The 20,525-nt window shown below is 50.1% G+C and overlaps 9 protein-coding genes across 9 annotated transcripts; 4 read left to right on the plus strand and 5 right to left on the minus strand.

The window, feature by feature from the left end:
- Nucleotides 1-791: 791 nt before the first annotated feature.
- On the minus strand, nucleotides 792-1,870 carry prs2 (proteasome core particle subunit alpha 1; the record flags this gene model as incomplete). Its single annotated transcript, XM_043285477.1, has 5 exons — nucleotides 792-1,178; nucleotides 1,255-1,467; nucleotides 1,533-1,627; nucleotides 1,734-1,787; nucleotides 1,864-1,870. The coding sequence occupies 5 exons, from the start codon at nucleotides 1,868-1,870 to the stop codon at nucleotides 792-794; spliced, it is 756 nt and encodes a 251-aa protein (XP_043134165.1).
- Nucleotides 1,871-2,406: 536 nt separating this feature from the next.
- ACHE_21102A (WKF domain-containing protein) lies at nucleotides 2,407-3,768 on the minus strand (the record flags this gene model as incomplete). The annotated part of the gene is made up of 1 exon (XM_043285478.1): nucleotides 2,407-3,768. One exon carries the CDS (start codon nucleotides 3,766-3,768, stop codon nucleotides 2,407-2,409), a length of 1,362 nt encoding a protein of 453 aa, XP_043134166.1.
- A 1,127-nt stretch (nucleotides 3,769-4,895) lies between these two features.
- PAC1 (WD40 repeat domain-containing protein) lies at nucleotides 4,896-6,382 on the plus strand (the record flags this gene model as incomplete). Its single annotated transcript, XM_043285479.1, has 3 exons — nucleotides 4,896-4,933; nucleotides 4,987-5,155; nucleotides 5,228-6,382. The coding sequence occupies 3 exons, from the start codon at nucleotides 4,896-4,898 to the stop codon at nucleotides 6,380-6,382; spliced, it is 1,362 nt and encodes a 453-aa protein (XP_043134167.1).
- Nucleotides 6,383-6,490: 108 nt separating this feature from the next.
- Nucleotides 6,491-6,793, plus strand: ACHE_21104S (uncharacterized protein; the record flags this gene model as incomplete). Its single annotated transcript, XM_043285480.1, has 1 exon — nucleotides 6,491-6,793. One exon carries the CDS (start codon nucleotides 6,491-6,493, stop codon nucleotides 6,791-6,793), a length of 303 nt encoding a protein of 100 aa, XP_043134168.1.
- Nucleotides 6,794-7,050: 257 nt separating this feature from the next.
- On the minus strand, nucleotides 7,051-10,060 carry SPC98 (tubulin gamma complex associated family protein; the record flags this gene model as incomplete). The annotated part of the gene is made up of 2 exons (XM_043285481.1): nucleotides 7,051-8,750; nucleotides 8,803-10,060. 2 exons carry the CDS (start codon nucleotides 10,058-10,060, stop codon nucleotides 7,051-7,053), a joined length of 2,958 nt encoding a protein of 985 aa, XP_043134169.1.
- A 1,133-nt stretch (nucleotides 10,061-11,193) lies between these two features.
- On the minus strand, nucleotides 11,194-13,060 carry atfA (bZIP transcription factor atfA; the record flags this gene model as incomplete). Its single annotated transcript, XM_043285482.1, has 3 exons — nucleotides 11,194-11,497; nucleotides 11,557-12,697; nucleotides 12,967-13,060. The coding sequence occupies 3 exons, from the start codon at nucleotides 13,058-13,060 to the stop codon at nucleotides 11,194-11,196; spliced, it is 1,539 nt and encodes a 512-aa protein (XP_043134170.1).
- Nucleotides 13,061-14,869: 1,809 nt separating this feature from the next.
- On the minus strand, nucleotides 14,870-15,460 carry ACHE_21107A (hydroxyisourate hydrolase; the record flags this gene model as incomplete). Its single annotated transcript, XM_043285483.1, has 1 exon — nucleotides 14,870-15,460. One exon carries the CDS (start codon nucleotides 15,458-15,460, stop codon nucleotides 14,870-14,872), a length of 591 nt encoding a protein of 196 aa, XP_043134171.1.
- A 664-nt stretch (nucleotides 15,461-16,124) lies between these two features.
- Nucleotides 16,125-17,258, plus strand: GET3 (ArsA family ATPase; the record flags this gene model as incomplete). The annotated part of the gene is made up of 3 exons (XM_043285484.1): nucleotides 16,125-16,514; nucleotides 16,575-17,164; nucleotides 17,216-17,258. 3 exons carry the CDS (start codon nucleotides 16,125-16,127, stop codon nucleotides 17,256-17,258), a joined length of 1,023 nt encoding a protein of 340 aa, XP_043134172.1.
- A 1,264-nt stretch (nucleotides 17,259-18,522) lies between these two features.
- ACHE_21109S (sugar porter family MFS transporter) lies at nucleotides 18,523-20,216 on the plus strand (the record flags this gene model as incomplete). Its single annotated transcript, XM_043285486.1, has 2 exons — nucleotides 18,523-18,646; nucleotides 18,718-20,216. The coding sequence occupies 2 exons, from the start codon at nucleotides 18,523-18,525 to the stop codon at nucleotides 20,214-20,216; spliced, it is 1,623 nt and encodes a 540-aa protein (XP_043134173.1).
- Between the last annotated feature and the right edge of the window lie 309 nt (nucleotides 20,217-20,525).

Raw genomic sequence — 20,525 nt, forward strand, 5'->3', positions numbered from 1 at the left:
CTATGGAGAGCACGATTAGCGCGTCCACAATGCAGAAGATCAGCCATAACCATCCTCAACATAGCGCAAATGCAAGGTTTAGCGATGAACCCATAGCCCCGGGCCCCGGAGCCGTTCGGTGCCAGATCTCGGAGCGCGCTTATGCAGCACCAACCACAACCTTGTGAAGAGTCATACTCGCCACACTTGGTCCCTGCTCATTAATCAAAATAAGAATATGCATACCCGGAGAAAGTAACCGGAAGAGAAAGATATGTCACATTTCTTTTCTGAATCTGGTGTTGATGTGGAGGTGTTGTGGCTGGTCGTCCAATTGGGGCGCTGCATCTCAGGTCAAGCCACGAGCTGAGCCACACTCGCTCAACCATTTCGCGGTGATCGTGAACAATGGCAGCTGAAACGGCGCCGATTCCAATGCACGATACCTGCAGACTTTGCAGCATGATCCCTATTGCAATTTCTCGCTTGAAACACCCGGTTATTGTCATTTGCCCTATCGGTGGCGATGTTCCCCGGTATCACAGCATCATCTTGGCCCAATCCGGCAAGCAGCAAGTTCTTGCATTTCAATTCGTTGGGAAAGCTCAGCACAGCTTGCGACGAACCTACCATGTCGCCACCCATGTAGCTGTCTAATTTCTATATCCATAACATTTGAAATTGTCGCCCGAGATGTATCTGCAGGGACCGAGATCGTGCGAGAAGATGGACATTCATGTACTATCATCGTCTTGGGTCTTAACAATCCATGAATAAAGAAAACCGCATGACAAAACGAAAATTAAAATGACTCAATCCTTTTCGGCGATGGCCTGCAACCGCTCGTCAATCTCGTCCTCCGTCAAAGCCCGGAAACTAGGATCTATCCCTTCCTTGCCGTCCTTTCGTGGACCGCCCACAATGCCCACCTCCAATTCATGCTTCTTGAAGTCCACACTCAATACATTGCTGAGGGCTGTGATGGCCAGCTCAACCACTTCCTCCCAGTTACCGTCGGCGTGATCCTTGTTCTTCAGCTTCTTCTCCAAGTGGTTGAATGCCTCCTGTTGCTTAGGTCCGGACGCAGTCGCCTTGTATCCGACATAGTATCCGGCCGGGTCGCACTTGTATAGTTGGGATCCTTTCTCGATGTCCAAGGAGATCAGGGTCGTGGCAACACCTAAAGGTCGCATGTACGCCTGAGAACAAGTTGTTAGTATACTGCCTCTGTTCTCCCGCATGTCACCTGAGGTGAGATATTAAAGGAAGACCAACCCTCTGTGTGTAGACCTGGTTAATGTTGGCCAAACGCTTTGCCAGAACATCACAAGGCATCTCATAACCAAACTTGTATCGGAACTCAGCAGCCTCTCCACGGGCACGGTCGACAGAGGCTCGGGCATCGGCGATGGAACCGGTCATAACACAACCGACGGAAGGCGAGATCTTGAAGATGTGTGTAACGGATTCGGGGTCGATCAATTTATCCTAAGTCACCATCGTCCATCAGTTTCAGGCCGCGAAGTAGATGGTAGGTACGCAGGCTGTCTTACGGGAACTTTCTTCTGAGAGATGACCACAGCGCAGTTCTTTCCTCTGATTCCAAGAGAAGTGATGTTTGACGAGGTGATGGCCTTGAAGGCATATTCTAAAACCCAGAAACGGTGTCAACCGCAGAGCTCAGGTTGGAGGGGTTGAGTCTACCACGCCAACAACAATCCATTTATTGTCCTCGAGGAAAAAGCCACACGTACCGACTTGATACAGACGACCTTGGTCCGAGAAAATTGTGATATGTCTATCGTATGCTGCTCGCAGACACACGGTCAGTTACTGATAATGAAGTCATGGGAACTTGTCCCAAAGGGTATCGAACGAGCATACCGGACATGATGGGCGGTTCAACTCAATAGTCTATGTGAAGCAAAATGCCGGATAGGAATGAAATGTATCAAGAAAGAGAGAGCGAACCCCAGTCGTGGACAGAAAGGTTGGGAAAGAGAAGGGCGATGGTGATGGTGCCAACAGACGCCGTGCCCGGGAGCTCTCCAGTAAGCTCTCTGCCCTGACCGCCTTCTTCTGCCACCACTGCGTATCAGATACGAGAAAACGCTTTGTTTTCAATTTTTTTTTCTTTTCTTTTCTTTTGGTTGGAGTAGTCAACTCTAATATAATTGAAATATTCCCTTATATACTAGGAAATTCCATAGAAATAGCCTTGGTTGAGTAGGTAAACATGGGTATATCAAGCCTCAAATTACGGAGTATACATCACTTCAACTGAAAGTCTCAAGAAATAAACCAACTTTCCCCGATATATATGTACAAACGCCATCCAAGAAACTTTTGTTAAAGAAGATTAAATGCCAATGTACCATGCTAGTAGATTAATTGAGGCGAAATACCATAATCCAAACAAGCTCGCGCTCAATCGGAGTCACTCGAACTAGAGCTATCAGAATCACTGTCGCTGCTAGAAGACGAGGAATCACCGGAGTCTTCGTCCCGTTTGGTTGTGTTCGTCTTCTTCTTATTGTCGCTGTCGCTGTCACTTGAACTATCGCTGTCGCTTTCGCTGCTGCTCGAGATGCCCACAACCGCAGTTCGGCTCTTCTTTTTCTTGGTGGGTGCGTCTGACTGCTTTTCATTTTGTTGCTGTTTAGCAGGCTTGCTTTTTTGCGCGGGCTTCTCGTCGTCGCTATCACTGTCACTATCACTGGAACTGTCGCTGTCACTCTCACTGCTACTCGAGATATCAATGATAGCGGTACGGTTCTTCTTCTTCTTTTGCACAGGAGCTTCAGCTTGTTGTTGCCCCTTCTTCGAAGGCTTCGGTTTCTGAACGTAAACCAGCTTGCCGTTGATGGTGAACGTTATCACTTCCGCTCGTAATCTCTTCTCAAGTCTCTTGCGCATATCGCCGGTCACGTTTTCCTGTCCGTCCAAGACGTCGACGCTATTCAAATCATCATTGCCCAGCGATAACCGCTTTCGGAATGATTCGACAGCTTTGTAGTAATCGACCATGTCTGGAGCGGACTCCCCCTCCTTGGTTGCTTCCTCTGCATTCTCTTTCGCAAACTGCTCCTCCATTTCAGCCTTGATGATTTCTTCGGCGGATTGGCTCAATCGTTGTCGCGCGGCCTCTCCCCTAAGTCCTTGAAGATATGAGAGGAGGGCAACATTGTATTCCGTAGGTACGTGCAGCGGCTCGAGAATGTGCTTGAAGAGTTGGGTCTCGCGATTCTTCTGGAATTTCCATGCGGCCCGGTTCTGATGGTAGAGGGTCAGGTATTGGAGGATGGGCGATTCGTGGATGTTGGACGGGTCAGGGGGTGCCTGGACATGCAATTCTTGCTGCTTTTTCTTCTCCTTCTTTTCCTTCATCCTCTTTCGCTTTTCTTCCGCGCCGGGTTTCTCTTCCGTTTGCGCATTTCCACTGTCTCCATTGGACGCAGCATCGTTATTTTCCTTCTTCTCCTCCACACCCTCATCACCACTACCATCCTCCTCCTTGGTCTCCGCGGAAAAAGAGACTTTCTTCTCCTTTTTCTGCTTCTTTTTCTTCTTCGAAGATTCCTCGTCGGCCGCAGCGGATTCTCCCTTTCCTTCGGTCTCTTCCAATCGCCTCTTCTTTTTCTTTTCCTTTTTGTCTTCCTTCTCTGACTTCTTCACGGGCTCCTCCGCTGCTTCCACATTTTCGTTATCTTGTTGCTCCGGAGCCTCTTTGGCGTACTTGAGCTTGAGACCGAGTTTCTTCCACGCGGGAACGTGTGTTTCGCTCGCCATTGGTAATTCGTTAACAGTATCTGTTGTTCTTGTAGTAAATCTGAAAAGGGATATAATGATTCACTCAGAGATCGCCGAGAATTTTGGCGCGTTGAACGGAGATTGTCGGGGAATGTTCTGTCGGGATAAATTTGATAGCTTTGAAAAATTTCCACGTGAACTTATCGGCGGGTCTGATAGCGATAACGGACATGGTCCATACTCCGGAGTACCTACAGGGGTATTACAATTGCAGGGTCTTTGAAGTCTTCTATTTATGTATTCTTCTAAATTTACCATTAGAACTTACTATATATTCATGAGTCGAGTCTGCACGGGCTGAGTGCACAGGAATCTGTTCTCCACACTCCTAGCGAGTACCCTTAGGAGGTCCGCGTATGCACTCCATACAACAGAGGATAGGACTGGACCATTGATAAACTATGCGGTCCAGTTTCCAGATGATGGCGGTCAAGCGGCAAAGTCATGTCTAAGTTGGACTTGGTAACCTAGGATACAATAAGTTGTTGATCAAATGAAGCGGTGTCGATATTTGACTCGTAGCCTTATACCCATATTCGCTTTCCGCAGAGCCCTACCGCAGTCCGATTGTACCTAGTGTAGAGTGTAGAGAACCGACTCGCAACCACTACTCGTATATAGCAAGTCATTTTGATGCCCGACGTGATCTTTTGGTCATGTGATCCTACACGTGACACCATCGCCAAAGAGGGGCACTTCCTTTTTTGGAAGCCCCACAACCGAATTACCGGTCCGGAAAAACACACAACTCCGCGACGGGCGCCCGAAACCCCCAGTTTGTTGACAAAGACGGACAGCCCATTGTTTTGGATCGGCCTGAAGAGGAATTCCTCAGACACCGTTCCTTCCACTCACATCATTCCTACTTTCCTTTTTTCCGCTCGTTCTTCTTCGCGCTCTGGAATTCTTCTCTCTTCAGACTGCGACGTCACCATTATTATATTCGTAGGAGCGGAAGTTTTGACCCCACGCTTCCCCTATCGGTGCTTGTTTACCACCTTGCAGACAGCATTGCGCTGCTACAACGCTACCGCGTACGGGAACAGAAGCTGAGGATTGGCGCATCGGGCATATAGAGAGGCTGCGACATACTTATTGTTCCCAGTATGAGTCGTTTATTGACGGATCGGCAAGCCGACGAGCTGTGCGTATATCTAGTGATTTGAATTGACCGGATTGAACTGACTTGCTTCCTAGACATAAGTCGATCATAGCGTACCTCTCCGCGAGTAATCTACCGAACACCGCCGCAGCGCTCAGAGAAGAATTAAACCTGCCCGAAGATGTGTTTGACGCAGCCACGGTGAAGAAATACGAAACATTGCTGGAGAAGAAATGGACAAGTATTGTTCGCTTACAGAAAAAGGCATGTTCACAGTATAGAGCTCTGTCTATTTATTTTCCACCCAGCGTTGTCTAATCAGCGTTCCGTGCGCAGATCCTGGACCTTGAGTCTCAAAAAGCGGCCCTGCAATCCGAAATTGATAACGCGACACCTGCCTCCCTTCTTAAGCGCACCCAAGACCCGACGTCTTGGCTTCCTACACAATCTCCCCGATATTCGCTGGAATCGCACCGGAACACCATTAACTGCGTTGCTTTCCACCCGGTATTTTCCTCTATCGCATCCGGCTCCGATGATTGCATGATCAAGATTTGGGACTGGGAACTTGGAGAATTGGAGCGGACACTCAAAGGTCACACAAGAGCGGTGCTGGACGTCGACTACGGTGGGCCGCGAGGCGGTGTTATTCTGGCATCTTGCAGCTCCGACTTGTCTATTAGGCTATGGGACCCGTCAAACGAGTATCAGAATATCCGAACACTGGAAGGCCATGATCACAGCGTTAGCGCCGTCCGCTTCATACCATCCACGAACTTGCTCGTCAGCGCAAGCAGAGACCACGACTTGAGGATATGGGACGTCTCCACCGGATACTGTGTGAAGACAATACAAGGCCACAATGGCTGGGTACGAGATGTCTGTCCGTCACCCGACGGGAACTTCCTTTTCTCAACTGGCGATGACATGACTGCTCGGTTATGGGATATTTCCGTTATGTCGAACCCGGAGAACAAGCTGGTTATGTTTGGGCACGAGCACGTCATTGAATGCTGTACATTGGCTCCTCATACCGCATATCAATACCTCGCACCCCTGGCGGGAATCAAGGATCATTCGTCCTCGAAGAGCACTGCAGAATTCATGGCGACTGGATCGCGTGACAAGACGATTAAATTGTGGGACTCACGCGGGAATTGCATCAAGACTCTAGTAGGACATGACAACTGGGTGCGGGCAATTGCATTCCATCCTGGTGGCAAATACCTCCTCTCCGTGTCGGACGATAGGTCAATACGATGCTGGGACTTAAGCCAAGAAGGACGATGCGTGAAAACCCTTGCGGAGGCCCACGAACGCTTCATTACATGTTTGAGGTGGGCACCAGGAATCGTTAAAGATCCTGCCGCTGCCAATACTGCAGCGAACGACAAGAACGCCAAGAACAAGACGAACTTCCCGGACGTGCAAATCCGCTGCGTTATCGCCACAGGTGGCGTGGATTGGAAGTTGAAGGTCTTTGCAAACTGAGCGGTGCAGTAGATACGATCCTGGGCCAAAAGCGAAAACAACAAAAAAGGATATATTTCGAAAAACGAACGCACACGCAGACGCGTCTACTCTTGTAGACCGTAGGGGATGTTATGCATGCAGCTGAATCACGATGTCACAATGGAACCAGCTACCATTGACATGAATTTCACGGAACGAACTGTTATGGGCTCAGAACCTGAACTCTCATCCACCATCACAACTCGCCTCACCATCTTCGATCAAGCACTCCAACCGACTGCTATGGCAAGGGCCGCGCCAACCGTCATCCCGACCTCGACCCAAGTTTCTTCAGCTCCAGTGCGAAGACACAAACCTACGGCTTATAGCAAGGGAACCGTGATAAGAAATGGGCCACCCTGGCTAGGTAGTGATAGAGTGAGGAGATGAAAACGAATTCGGGCGAGTGCAGGCAGGCCCCTCCCTCATGACTTATGAATTAATGGGTAGATAACGCCTTTTTCCTATGCTGTCCTTTCAGCCAGGAGTTTGGGCTCGATTCATGGTTATCGAGGATCTGTTTTGTGTTGTATGCATTGCATTAGGGATGGTATTAGCATCTGTTTTAATTGAAGTGAACAATTAGACCATGTTATCCGTCATGAATAGATTCATATAATGTATGGTTTATGTACGTAAAACGTATCCTATGCATTCGCACCCTCCCCACCAACAGTACTAGCTCCAGCACTCTTACCACCATTACCAGCAGCAGCATTAACGACGGCCGCCTTGCGCCTCAATCTCTCCTTCTCCTTTTCTTTCTCTCTTTCTCTCGACGCCGGAATCCGTCTCCGTCTAACAGGTTCATAAACATCATTAAAGTTCATCACAACACCCAAAAACCGCATATCAACATCCGGCTGGTACGCAAGATCACCAAGAAGAATGTTCAGCCTCGAGCGGAACTCCGCACTTAAATCTGTAAGTCTCGCACGCAGCGACGGAAGCATGTGGTCGTCCGACGGGAGTTCTCCGCCAGGCGCGTTGTCGAGATTGTTATGTTCAGAAACGCCCCAGCGGCCCTGAGCGGTACGGTTCTCGATCTTCGCGCTGAGTTCCTGCCGGCGGGTGAATTCCGCGACAGAGAAGGAATACAGTCCGTCGACGACATCTTTGTAGGCGAGCATGATTTTGAGGATTGAGTGTAGTTGTGTGAGGAAGCCTTCTTCTTTTCCCGTGGAGGGGTCTTTTTTCAGTGAGGAGGTTGAGCCCAAGAGGCCCTTGTGGGTGATGGAGTTGAGGTACTTGGTGTGTGCCTCGATGAGGTCGTCAAGGGTGCAGCCGGGCTTGGAGATGGCGGTCTGCAGCTGGTCCCAGCTTGCCTCGATGACTTCGAAGAGGATGTAGTATTGGAGCTGGTTGACAAAGTGGATCATTTCTGCGATTGCGCAACGCGCGCGTTTCCAGTCGGATCCGACTTTATCGTCTACAGCGCCCAGGACGCCTCGTGCGCCGGTCATGCAACGCCGCCAGATGCTGCCAAGGGCGAACTCGACGCGCTTCACGCGCCAGAGGAAGTTGAAGACTTTGAGGTACTGGGTTGAGCCCCAGGGGGTGATGACGACGTCGACGGGGGCGTCGATTTTGTATTCGAGAGTGAAGCAGTCCCAGCCGATTTCGCCGTGGCTGAGCTCGAGCATGCGGGCGTCGAGGCGGCGGAGAACGTCGGGGGAGTCGTATTGGGCGTTTGAGGCGCGGATGGCGTGTTCGAGTTGCGCAGTTAGGTTGTGGCGGTATTGGGAGTTTGCAGGGCGGTCGAGGTTGGAGGCTAGGGATTCCATGAGGAGGGCGATGAAGTCGCCTTGGCCTAGGAGGAGGTATTTCTTGAGGGCGTGAAGGTGGTCGAAAAGTTTGAATTTCTCGTCCATGAGGCGGATTAGGCGGGCCATTGTTGTTTTGTAGGCTTCGTCGATTGATGTTTCTAAGCTGGCTGTATCGCCGTAGCGTAGTTCTTTGGAGGTTTCTTTTGAGTACGCCTCGACCCAACCTGAGTCGCCGCAGCCGTAGCGGATGAAGTTGAGGGACTTTCCGATTAGGAAGACCTTTTTGGCGAATTCCTGCGTGATGATTGATGGGACCATGTTGTCGTCTAGTTTGTATTTATCCTCCCAGACGCTGGTCGCAATGCGCCTTGGATCTGTGCTTGGTCGGAATTCTGGCTCCACGACGAAGAACTCCTGGAATGGATCTGATAACTCGCCATCGTAGATCCAGTGTCGAAGCATCTCGTAAAATGGGCGCGTGATGTGTGCCAGTAGCTTCTCCGCAAAGGCACAGACGAACGGGTCGCCATGTGACGTTGAGAAACCATGAATTAGAGATATCAATTGGCCGCCCTTTTTGCCTGCAACATGTTAGCTCACTGCTGTGCACAGTGATGTAAAAGGTGCACTTACTCTGAGCTTCCTCGACAATCAAACTCATCAGCCGCAGGGCCATCGTGGCATCCCTCGTCCAAACCACGCATCGCTTTAAAGTCACTCCACCCTTGAGCACACTCCTAGACTCGTTGTCGTCGGTATCGCTAGGGATGGACAGTACCCGGCGGATCTCGCCTTCCAACGTCGCGACTAGACCCAAATATGACCGAAGTTCATGAGAAAGGGCAGCGCGCAGACTTTGGCTCATCAAGCCCCCATCCGAGCTATCCACGAAACTCGACAGACCTCTGTACAACAAACATGGCTCAGCCAGAGAATTAAGCAGTGATACTATAGGAATTGGTAGTGTCGGGGGTATTTTCAAGGTAGACGATGATGAGAACTCAAGATTCGAAGACGACAGACCCTGCAGATTGTACGGCAGGTCCCTCAGCAGTCCCTGCTCTGGCGGTTTCACAAGTTTCTGCTGTTCTTCTGTTGACGGCTGAGAAACAGGCCTCTGCTCCTCCATAGGAATCTCTCTAGGACCAGTATTCGCACGAGAACGAGCCGGCCGGGGCTGTGGCTGCGGTTCCCTCGCCCTCTCATACTCGTCACTATCACGCTCATACTCCTGCCTCCGCAACGAACTATGCCGCTCCAACCTGGTCGATGGCGCCGGCGGCCTCTGCGACGCAGACTCGCTAATCGCCGGCCCCTCTTCATCCGAATAATACCTCCCCCTCTGCAACATACTCTGCAAATTCCCCTTTTCCATCAGCGGACTCCGATTCCCTTCCTCCACCTCCCCAAACATCACCTCATCCATAGACTCCTCGTCCTCAGACAATCGGTACAAAAGAAACAGAATCGCCCATTTCTGCGACAATACAGGCTGCGTAAGCAGTCTCGAATACAAATTCGAAAACCTCACCGCCTTATCCGGACTCGCATTCTCCCTCAACAGCTTCCGCTTAATCAAATCAGACGCGTTGTTGATGTTCTCCCCCGCAAGACTGCCCCGGCGGTGGATTCCGTATCCCGCGGGGCCGATGGGCGAGTTGAGGTCGTTGTTAGCGGGTGTTGTTGCGTGCGCGTCGACGACATGCCATGCTCGTTGGAGGTTCTCGTGGTGGCGCCGTTCTTCGGCGGCGGCGAGGAGGGCTTCGGGGTCTTGGGAGTAAGATGCTTCGGGTGAGAGGTTGGAGAGGGTGAGGGGTGGTGTTAGGGAGTCGATTAGTTGGGAGAGGGCGTCGTCGATGCGCCGTGGGCGGGTTGGGTGTCGGGAGGACATTGTCGTTGTCTTCGCAGTTGAACTCGAATTGAGCTCGTTGGTATAGAGTTATAGTGAGATCGCGAAGTGTATGATCGCGAATTGTATACGCGTGCACAGGCCGTGCAGGTTGATCTCAGCGACGTGAGCAATTGAATATGGAGTATCTCGAATAGGAATAGAGTGAGTAGGCGGAGAACGACGTTCACCCGGATCTCTTGCGTGAAAACGAAGCGCAAATTGGCCTATCGAAAGGACGCATCTCGTCCCACACCCTTTACAGTCGTATCAGTGATCGCGAATATACACAAGCCTTCATCAAGTCGTCGACGACCGCGTTCTGCAGGGACGTGTTGGATTGTCTCTGTGTGCGGAACAGATATCGGTGTTTGTCTTGTTTGTTGGTAACTGCCAAGAGAGGCTTATCGCTTATCGCTGGGGACTATACAAAGACGCGTAGTATGAAGTCAAGTGGAAGAATACTAACTAGTAATGGTATTGCACAAGCAAGTCAATAATATAAGGAAAGACATTAAACCACCATTGTACGCCGCCCGGAAACACGTAAAATAATAGTGCTGCGAATATTGAACAGGCGAACGAAATTCCCAAACCCAGGGGAAGCAAAGAAGAAAAAGAAAGGACAAAGTACTCAATACTACATCGCCCTGGTCTTGTGGGAGTCACGGCCAGTACCGCTCAAGGCCAAGGGCTTGAAGAAAAGAAAAGCCAGAAAGGAGAGGAAGAAAAAAAAAAAAAAAGCACCATATAAAGCAAGAAGAAAAAAAAAACCTGAAGCTTGTACGCCGGATTTACACGCCCTTCGGTGACTTGCATCCGTGTCACCTCAACTGATTTCAGCCCGTTCACTTTTTAGAAGTTCGTATACATCATTAACACCTGTCCATGCCAAATAGGTCCCGTGAGAGAAAAGCTCGCAGCCGAAAAAAAGAAAAAGAAAAAAAAAATAAGAAGCCTGAAAAAAAGAAGGCAAGGAATACCTAACCCCGGGGTAAGAAAAGATAGCCGCCCTGTCGGCTGATGCGCGCTGAGAAGCAAATAACTGGATCCAGAAAAATGGGGAAAGAATTATCGAAAGCGGCCCAGGCATCATTTGACCGCTGTCAGGCGCTGATTAGATTTGTAGACTGAGATTACCGTCGAATGCTCTGAGGCATCGGCGCGCCGGGTTGCATGGCCATGTTGTTGGGGATATTATATGGATGCGGCTCAAATCCAGATGACATGCCGTTCATCATGAGAGGGCCAATACCTTGTGCTTGCGAGACAGGGCAGTCCTTGTGAGCCAACAGGAGAGTTTTGAGGTTGACAATTTCCTCGCGCAGTTGAGTGACAGTGGCGGTAAGCGCGTCGTTTTCAGTGGTGAAGAGTTCAACCTTGTTCTGTAGGTTGGCCAACCATTGCTTCTTTCGCTGTCGGCACTTGAGAGCCGCAACCCTGAAAACGGCAAGTCAGCAACTGAATCGTAGTGGCAAGAGTAAAAAGTCGAGACTTACCGGTTACGCTCTAGGAAGTTGCGTCGCTTCTCTTCGTCAGTCATCTTCTTGGGATCCGTCTGACCCTTGGGCTTCTCATCATCCTCATCGGATTCATCTGACAAAGGCTCCATGCTAGCACTGGCCTTGGACTTCTTGTTGGGACCCTTGGCCGGCGAGTCTTCCGCCTTCCGCCGGTTGCCGGCCGCAGTCGAAGCTCGCGTGTTCGCGCCCTTCTTACCCTTGCCTCTAGTAGCTGGCTTGGTCGGCTCACTCTGTAGGTCAGACGCGTCACTCATTTCACGACCATTGTTCACGGCAGCGCCATTCGCATGCTGCGACGCGCGACGGGTGTTTGGGCCCGCGTCGCGTTGGTCATTCTGCATGGTCTGTGGGGGTATTGAAGGCTGATTCGTGGGTTGGAACTGATTCTGCTGACCTCCCTTAGCCAGCATGAAAAGTCCGTTGGCCGCATCAGCCGCATCGTGGTGCGTAAATGGGTCAACCACGGCGGGCTGGGAGTTGTCCTTGACATCCATGGCAGTTGTTTGGGTTTCTTGCTGAGGCTCCGTCGTTGGGTTGGAGGTCGGTGCGTTGATTCCGTTCTTTTTGGCGGCGTTGAGGGCAGTACGGTGGAACTCAATAGTCGACGGGGTAGCGCCACCACTCTGCAATTGCTGGAAAAGGGCTTGAGAGTTGGGACTGGGGGCCGGGAACATCGAGCCACCACCACCGGGAGTCAGACCGGTACGCAGAGACGATTCGTTGGGAGTAGGAAAGCCTCTGCCAATGTTATCAAAGTAATCGTTCGTGGGAGTCGGACCTGCGAGCATGGCAGGACTCAAGGGACCGGAACGCAGCGAATTGGACCAGTTGTATCCGCTGTTCGAACCGGTGGTGGGCAACGCTGGCGAGGTAAGAGCGGCGACAGGAGGAAGCAACGACTTGCCGGGGGTCTCATTGGATGCACCGGTACCTTGACCACCGCTGTTGTTGCCGCTGAAGGACTGCTCGAACGGGTTGGGTTCGAGCGAGAAGGGGTTGTGAACCGAGTTGAAGTAGTCAGGAGTGTCTGTAGCTGTCGGTCGAGGAGGAGGCGCCAAGGAGTTTTGCGATTCTACATCTGGCTTCTGATCTTTGTCCGAGGATTGCGCCCTGGAGTCTGAAGGCCAGTCAGTAAGGATGAAACAAGATAGTTGGTGAGGCAACAACAGTAGAGACGACGAGACAGTGGTTCAATCGCCTTATTGTTTCGCGACATGGCAGGCAAGGAAGTACAAAACAGCAGTCAACAGTCGATGCCGTCAGATGTGAGGTCATCCCGAGGAGAACGAACACATGGTCGGCACCGTGGCGTACAACCAACAGCAAGATATAAGAAGGGCAGATGTCTTGTCAAGTGGCAATGAGTTGGTAAGAAGATCAACTCACCTTCCGACTTCAACACGTCGTGCTTCGAGTCCATGGGGGAATTACTAGTATCGGGCAAGCTGGTTGAGACTGTCGGGGCGACAGCAGCAGACATAATGCGCTATGACAAAGTCGCAATACCGTAAGGAAAAAAGTACGACAGATTCGTAGAGATAGTCGAGAGCCGCAGGCGACCCCAACGGGAAGCGAGTGGACAGGGTGGCAATGGAACAAGAAGTACCGCGCTGTAATAAAAAGGAAATAAAAAAAAAATAAAAAACACAAAAAAGGGACGATAAAAATCAGTCGGACTAGGCGCGTGTTTTGCTAGTATTGGAGGTTGGTTAGTGGTGGTGGAGGATGATGATGGCAGATGATGATGCTAGTAGAAGCCGGTGATGAAAGACGAGCGAGGATGATTTCACACAGAAAAGCGGCAGCAGAAAAAGTGTGAAGGAGGAAGAGAGAAAGAAGAATTGGAAGTGACGTAGTCGGGTTGGACCAGGAGGACGTATTAAATTTAGGGGGGACCTCCCGAAATAGGAGGCGGTCGAGGGTCGTGAGCTAAGCAGGTTTGTCGTATTTTTGGTATTTCTGGTTTTTTTGGTGGTCACGCTGCAACCCTGGTTTTTTTGTCTGAGGAACCATGCAAGTCTTCCTATTTATTTTCGTTTCTAATTGTTCTCTCCTATGGTTCTAAAAGATCTTTCTATGCCATAGTAGTGCTTTAATCGGTCCTTTGCTGCTGACCACCGTACGGAAAACTCCCGGCAAAATACAACTTCTTATGATCAGAGGCAAAGAAAATTCCTTACACGCGAACCTGGAGACGGTGGGCCTCGGCAGTGCCTGGCAGCCAATTACGGCTAATCTGACATGGGACAATGGTGGGGACTTGCTCCAGCTATCCAATGAGCAGCCAATAGTTTTTCCTGGACGAAATTCGTGATCCACGGTCAAACCACTGCTGTCTGTAACATGGTCAAAAAAAAAAAAAAAAGGGAAATAAGAGAGAAAACGATTAACACTGCTAGCATTTTCCTCTAACATGGTACTTTACAGACTCAATACTTGACTCGATAACAAAGACAAAGAAATGCAAAAAAAAAGAAAAAAAAACTCAAGAGGGGAGCGGGATGAGGTCACGGTGACGACGACAGGAATTTTGCCGGGTGTCGGACCAGCCGGGTGGCCACAGACCCACTCTGTCCAGCCACTCACAGGCCGGTATCCAACCCAACCACTTGAGGTGTCAGTGTACTCTGTTACTATTGTCCTTCAGTATGCTTTGGTCAATGCTTGAATGCTTGGACTATGCCATATAATATATAAGAGTTATCTCTAAGAAATTCTCGCCATTTCAGGCTTACTACTGTGTTGTACGGTGTACATATTCTGCCACAGTAAGACGTGCCAAATGCCCTGATTGGACGTAGGTGATGACGCAATTCGATGTTACCCGTGGATATGTGTCACGTGATGTGCTTATCTTCAGCATTTGGTTGGCTGGTCGCCACTGCAAATCTGGATTCTAAGGGGAATATTCGGATAACGGCTGGTGTAGGGTGAGCGGAATGCTGAATATCTGGAGATTGCATAACTGGAGGTGAATAAGTCGATATCTGCTGCAGCTGCTCAGACAATAATTCCTTGGTTGTCGATGCAAGGGGCACGGTTTCATAGCAGAATCCTGGGGTTTGATACTGCTCAGAATGTAAATGTAAACATGACTTATTCATGCGAGGTCTTATCAATCTCCAGACCGTCGGGACAGGTACTGTACGATACTTTCAAATACGTCAACCACGAGTACTGCATTGCAGCCAATAACAGAGAACAGACCATTGTCCAGAACAATTCGAATCAACCCGTGTACAGAGTACAAGCTGTAACAATATTGTCGATACGTCATCCCAGTATCCATCTATGACCCCCGATAAGTCGAATAGCTCCAAGGCCCCAACAACACCGGAACATGATAATGTCTCCATCCTCCTTCCCCCTCAATCCCCCGTCCCTTAACCACAAACTTCACCTCCACCTCCGGCCAGAAACTCTCCACGCCCTGTGCCGCATACCAAGGCCCAGTCTCAAACCGCACGGACCAGCTGGTTTTGCTGTCATCGGCCGGTAGGGCGGCGAGGAACTCGGGGACGCTTGTCGATCCGGTCGACGATGCGGACGTCCATTGTTTGACTCGTCCGTCCGCGTCGGTGGTCGCGTAGTATGTCAGGATGGGTTTGTAGCTGTTGCTGCTGGTAGCTGGACTTGAGAGTAGACTTAGGGTGACGGGGAGGTTGGCGGCGGGTGTGCCTGTCAAAGTGTTGAGGGCATGGCAGGTAATGGGATCGCGAGCCATTGTGAGTAGTCTGGGAGGTGGTAACGATGTCGGTTGGGGTGCTGTCGTTGTTGCTGGGGGTTGACCGTGGCTCAGTTGGTTCTGATAGAGCGCGAGACGCTCCGTGGTTTTATTCACTCGGTCACTGGGTGGAGGAGCTGGCTTGTTCAGGTCCATAAAGCAGGACGGAATGAGGAAGAGAAATAAATGACGGATAAGAGGAGAAGGGGCCAGATAAGGGTTGTAAAGAGGATGAAAAGATACCGTGGTCTGCAGACGAATCTACCATTGACCACCTGTCATGCAGTCTGTCTCATCGGAGGACACCGACATCCATACGGCGGTATCCTTGGGCGGGGTACTTCTGCATCTTGGCCGTATTAGTTAGTCGTTCTAGATTAGTAGAAGCCTATGATATAGCTTGCTACTGGGTAAAGCTACCCAGCATGTATAATTGGACATACTACGTTGATCATTAGAGTGATATCTGAGTGATCACAAGTAGTAACTAGCTGTTGATTATATGACAGCCTCAGGCACATATCTCCGCACGTGCACCCGTTAGTTTGTGCTGTCATCCACCGTCAGGGGCGTTTAATTGCTTTGCCTTGAAGTGCTCTAGAACATTTTGCTGCTTGGATAATTACCCTGTCTTTTCCTGGTACAGCCTAGTGTGTTGCCTACGCTTCCGGAATCTTCGACCACCGCAGATCAAAAGAAAAAGTTGTCTGCGGGGAACTATTCCTACACAAAGCAGCTACGTGGTGACCACTTTACACCTACTACCACTTCCTCCCAATTTACCCGAGTTTCGAAAAACGAATCCTACAAACCGATTATAATGTCCTCCGCTGTCGTGCAGAACGACGACCTCGACATGGAGCCCACTCTCCAGTCGCTCCTCAACCAGAAAACCCTCCGCTGGGTGTTCGTCGGTGGTAAAGGTGGTGTCGGAAAGACGACAACTTCTTGCTCTCTCGCAATCCAGCTCGCCAAGGCCCGCAAGTCCGTTTTGCTCATCTCGACCGATCCCGCGCACAACCTGAGTGATGCTTTTGGTCAGAAGTTTGGAAAGGAGGCCCGGCTTATCGATGGATTCGACAACCTCAGTGCTATGGAGATTGACCCCAATGGGAGTCTGCAGGATCTTTTGGCTAGCGGGGAGCAGCAGGGTGATGACCCCATGGCTGGATTGGGTGTTGGGAATATGATGCAGGATTTGGCTTTCAGTGTATGTTTTGTCGCTTCTAGAGATACTGACGTGTGGTTGTTTGTTGCTAACTGATTTTAGATCCCCGGTGTCGATGAAGCCATGTCGTTCGCAGAAGTCCTGAAGCAGGTCAAGTCCCTCTCCTATGAAGTTATTGTCTTCGACACCGCCCCGACCGGTCACACCCTTCGATTCCTGCAATTCCCCACCGTGCTCGAAAAGGCCCTGGGCAAGCTTTCACAGCTGTCGTCGCAGTTTGGCCCGATGTTGAACTCGATTCTCGGGGCCCGCGGTGGCCTGCCTGGAGGACAGAATATGGACGAACTTATGGGCAAGATGGAATCTCTGCGGGAAACAATCAGCGAGGTCAACACCCAGTTCAAGAACCCTGACCTGACCACCTTCGTTTGCGTCTGCATTGCCGAATTCCTATCTCTCTATGAAACCGAGCGTATGATCCAAGAATTAACGAGCTACGGCATCGACACGCACTCCATTGTCGTCAACCAGTTGCTGTTCCCCAAGCAAGGGAACGACTGCGAGCAATGTAATGCCCGGAGGAAGATGCAGCAGAAGTACCTCGAGCAGATTGAGGAGTTGTACGAGGATTTCAACGTTGTTCGGATGCCATTATTGGTCGAGGAAGTTCGTGGAAAGGAGAAGCTGGAAAAGTAAGTTCTGCTCGTTATGCTACTTGGGTGTGTTGACTAACTGTTCCACAGATTCAGCGAATTGCTCACACACCCGTACGTTCCTCCGCAGTAGACGGTATTTTTCGAGATAACTGCGATCTAAGACGTTGAATATACTACTATTTTGAAATGGGTTATGAAAAGAAGAGAATATAATACATGAAGCGTTGCTGATACCTAATGCTCTTATTTGGTTCATTTTCATTAACACTGATTTCTGCCATCATACCACCATGTAGACATATATCAACTTTCTGCTTTATTCTCATCATTGTCAGGTCTGCAGCCAGAGGTTTACTCTTGACACCGCAGAGTTATGTTGTTGGATGCTTTATTGGTGTCTGCACAATTTGACATGGGAGTCTCCGTCATACCCATCTATAGAGTGATGCGTCACACAAGCACCGGGAAACCCAGCTCCGTGTCTGTTAGACCAATCGGGTCATAGTCTCTGGATGTCTTTGCAGGTCAAGGTATACCGAAGACACGGCAGGCCGTCCTCGGCCGTCCCGATGTCATACTTCAGGTGATTTGCCTTGACGCGTCCTTGTATAAAATGTTATTCGGTGCTGAAATGTGCAATATAATGCTTTTATAGCACAGACCTGCAAATTCAAGTTTAAATATCGTCAATTGCTTCTGTGATAGACACGACATCACCACAGCTATTGGTCTCAGCCCGCATCGCTATACCCACACCAATCACTTCTCCTCACTCTGTTCATTCCGTCCAAAGTAACAGGATGTTCTGACTATAGCAGTGTGTTCTTCATATTTCTCAACAATAATATACTCGAACTTATTCTACAATATCAGATCCGAATGCTTGTTCGGAACCGAAACACACTTGGCACCTCCGGAACCGAACATGCAGGACCAACATCCGGCGGAAGTGGTAACCATATAACGCCCCGGCAAACTGCGCTAATTTCCCCGAAGCTTTTCCACTCATCTCATTCCCCGGATTTTGAAAGTATGAAAGACTGATCCAATCATAGACGGCCAAACAGAGCCCCCCTGGGCCGTGTGTACGCCGAGGAGAGCAATTTCCCTACCGCGGATGCCGATACCTACCCCAGAGGATGCCGAATTGTTGCCAGACCAAGTCAAAAATGCCTCTCCGGTTGTCAACCCCCAGATTGTGCTAGTATAAATTCGAAAATATGGGGTTAGGCCGGATTGATTCCGGTCTGATGTCAGTCCTTTTTGGTTTTGGTCTCGGGGTCCGGAGGATATCTATAAGGGGCGTTTCCGTTGTCTTCGCTATGAGGTTGGAAAAAGGTTTTCTCTAAGTTGTCATTGAAAACATACTACTTGTTTTCAAATCCCTCGCAGTCATGGCCGGGAGTTACTTGCTGAGCCAGCCATACTTTGGCTTGAAGGGCGGATGGTTGACATTCTGGGTTACCGTTGCATGTGCAACGGATATGATGCTTTTTGGTTATGACCAGGGTGTTTTCGGTATGCTGTCTCATGCACATCTCGGCTTGCTAGATGGTGGTCCATGTACTGACTTTCTGCTTCCTATTCAGCCGGTGTTATTGTCACCAAGGACTTCTTGAACGTACACGACCTCAACAATAACGAAAGCCTCATCGGAACCGTCACCGCACTCTACGATGTCGGCTGCTTCTTCGGAGCAGTCGGTGCCATGTGGCTCGGTGAGGGATTAGGCCGGAAGAAGTCCATCCTCACAGGGACTACGATCATGACCGTCGGCGCGATCCTGCAGATTGCCTCATACAGCGTCCCTCAGATGATAGTTGGCCGAGTCGTTGCTGGAATCGGGAATGGTATCAACACTTCCACTGCTCCTGTCTGGCAGGGCGAGACCTCCCAGATCAAGTGGCGAGGCAAGCTGGTGATTATTGAACTGGTCATGAATGTTGCTGGCTATTCGTTATCCAACTGGATGACGTTCGCCTTTTCATTTGTTCCTGGGCCAGTATCCTGGCGGTTCCCTCTTGCATTCCAGATTGTGTTCATCATAATCCTCTACTCGACCGTTCCATGGCTTCCCGAGTCGCCTCGATGGCTGATTAGCTGTGACCGTGATCAAGCAAGCGAGGCTCAGCAGATCATCGCCGACCTAGAAGGCAAGGACATCAACGACCCCTACGTTATCACAGCCTACTCCGAGATCATCGCCACCGTCGAGTACGAAAGAGCACACGATGTCTCCTGGGGCCAGCTGCTACGCGGCAAGACAGGAGAGAACAACGGCGATACGCAACCACTTCGCCGTATGATCTTGGGTGCTGGCGCTCAGGCCATGCAACAATTAGCCGGTATCAACGTAACCTCCTATTACCTCCCCACCGTCCTGATGCAATCCGTCGGATTATCCGAGATGCTCGCGCGTCTGCTGGCAGCATGCAATTCGGTTTCCTATCTCCTGGCGAGTATGGTTGCCATTCCCAAGATTGAGCATTGGGGACGACGATCGATACTCATGACTGCTGCCTTGGGTCAGGGGACATGCTACTTACTCATTACTGTTCTCCTCCGGTTCAATGAAAAAGAAGGCTACCCACACCACAAGGAGGTGGCGTCTGCTGCAGTGGCTTTCTTCTTCGCTTACTATGTGTTCTTCGGATGCAGTTACCAGGGAATCGGATGGTTGCTCCCTGTCGAGTTGAACTCCCTAAGCATGCGCACGAAAGGTGCTGCCCTGGGTACCGCAACAAATTGGGCAACCAATTTCATGGTGGTCGAGGTCACTCCCGTCGGCATCAAGAATCTGGGCTGGAAATTCTACATCATTTGGACCGTGTTCAACTTCGCATTCATCCCTACGGTGTATTTCTTCTATCCCGAGACGGCTAATCGATCCCTGGAGGATATTGACCGGTTCTTCCATGAGAATCCGGATCTCTTTGTCAACGGTAACCCCGAAGCTGTTAACATTAAGCGGCCAGCCCGCTATATTGAGATTGAGAAACAGTTAGTAAACCAGAGTGCTACTGTTGCTAGTGCGAAGCAGGAAATGAGCAATCTGGAGGGACAGGTCGGACATGTTGAGGTTGTTTAATTGACCTCTGCTCCAAATATGTGTGTACACGATTGGATATATCACTGTGATTAGAACATCCCGTACTCTGCTCTATGGTATATATATATATATATATATAGTTATATACTTATGATGTCAATTAAAATCTCCCTAACAACAGAACCACTATCTCTTCCAGATAACCACCTCTGGTTAACTAAACGAGCCATGGTTAAAACAACCTGCAGTCAAGGAACTCCGCACGTGCCTTGGCTAATCTCCACACTGCACTGTGGAGAACGCGGGGAAAGAAGCCGGCTCTCGTAAAATTTATCCATCGACAGTACT

Source organism: Aspergillus chevalieri, chromosome 2 (genome assembly GCF_016861735.1).
Source record: "Aspergillus chevalieri M1 DNA, chromosome 2, nearly complete sequence".
NCBI lineage: Eukaryota > Fungi > Ascomycota > Eurotiomycetes > Eurotiales > Aspergillaceae > Aspergillus > Aspergillus chevalieri.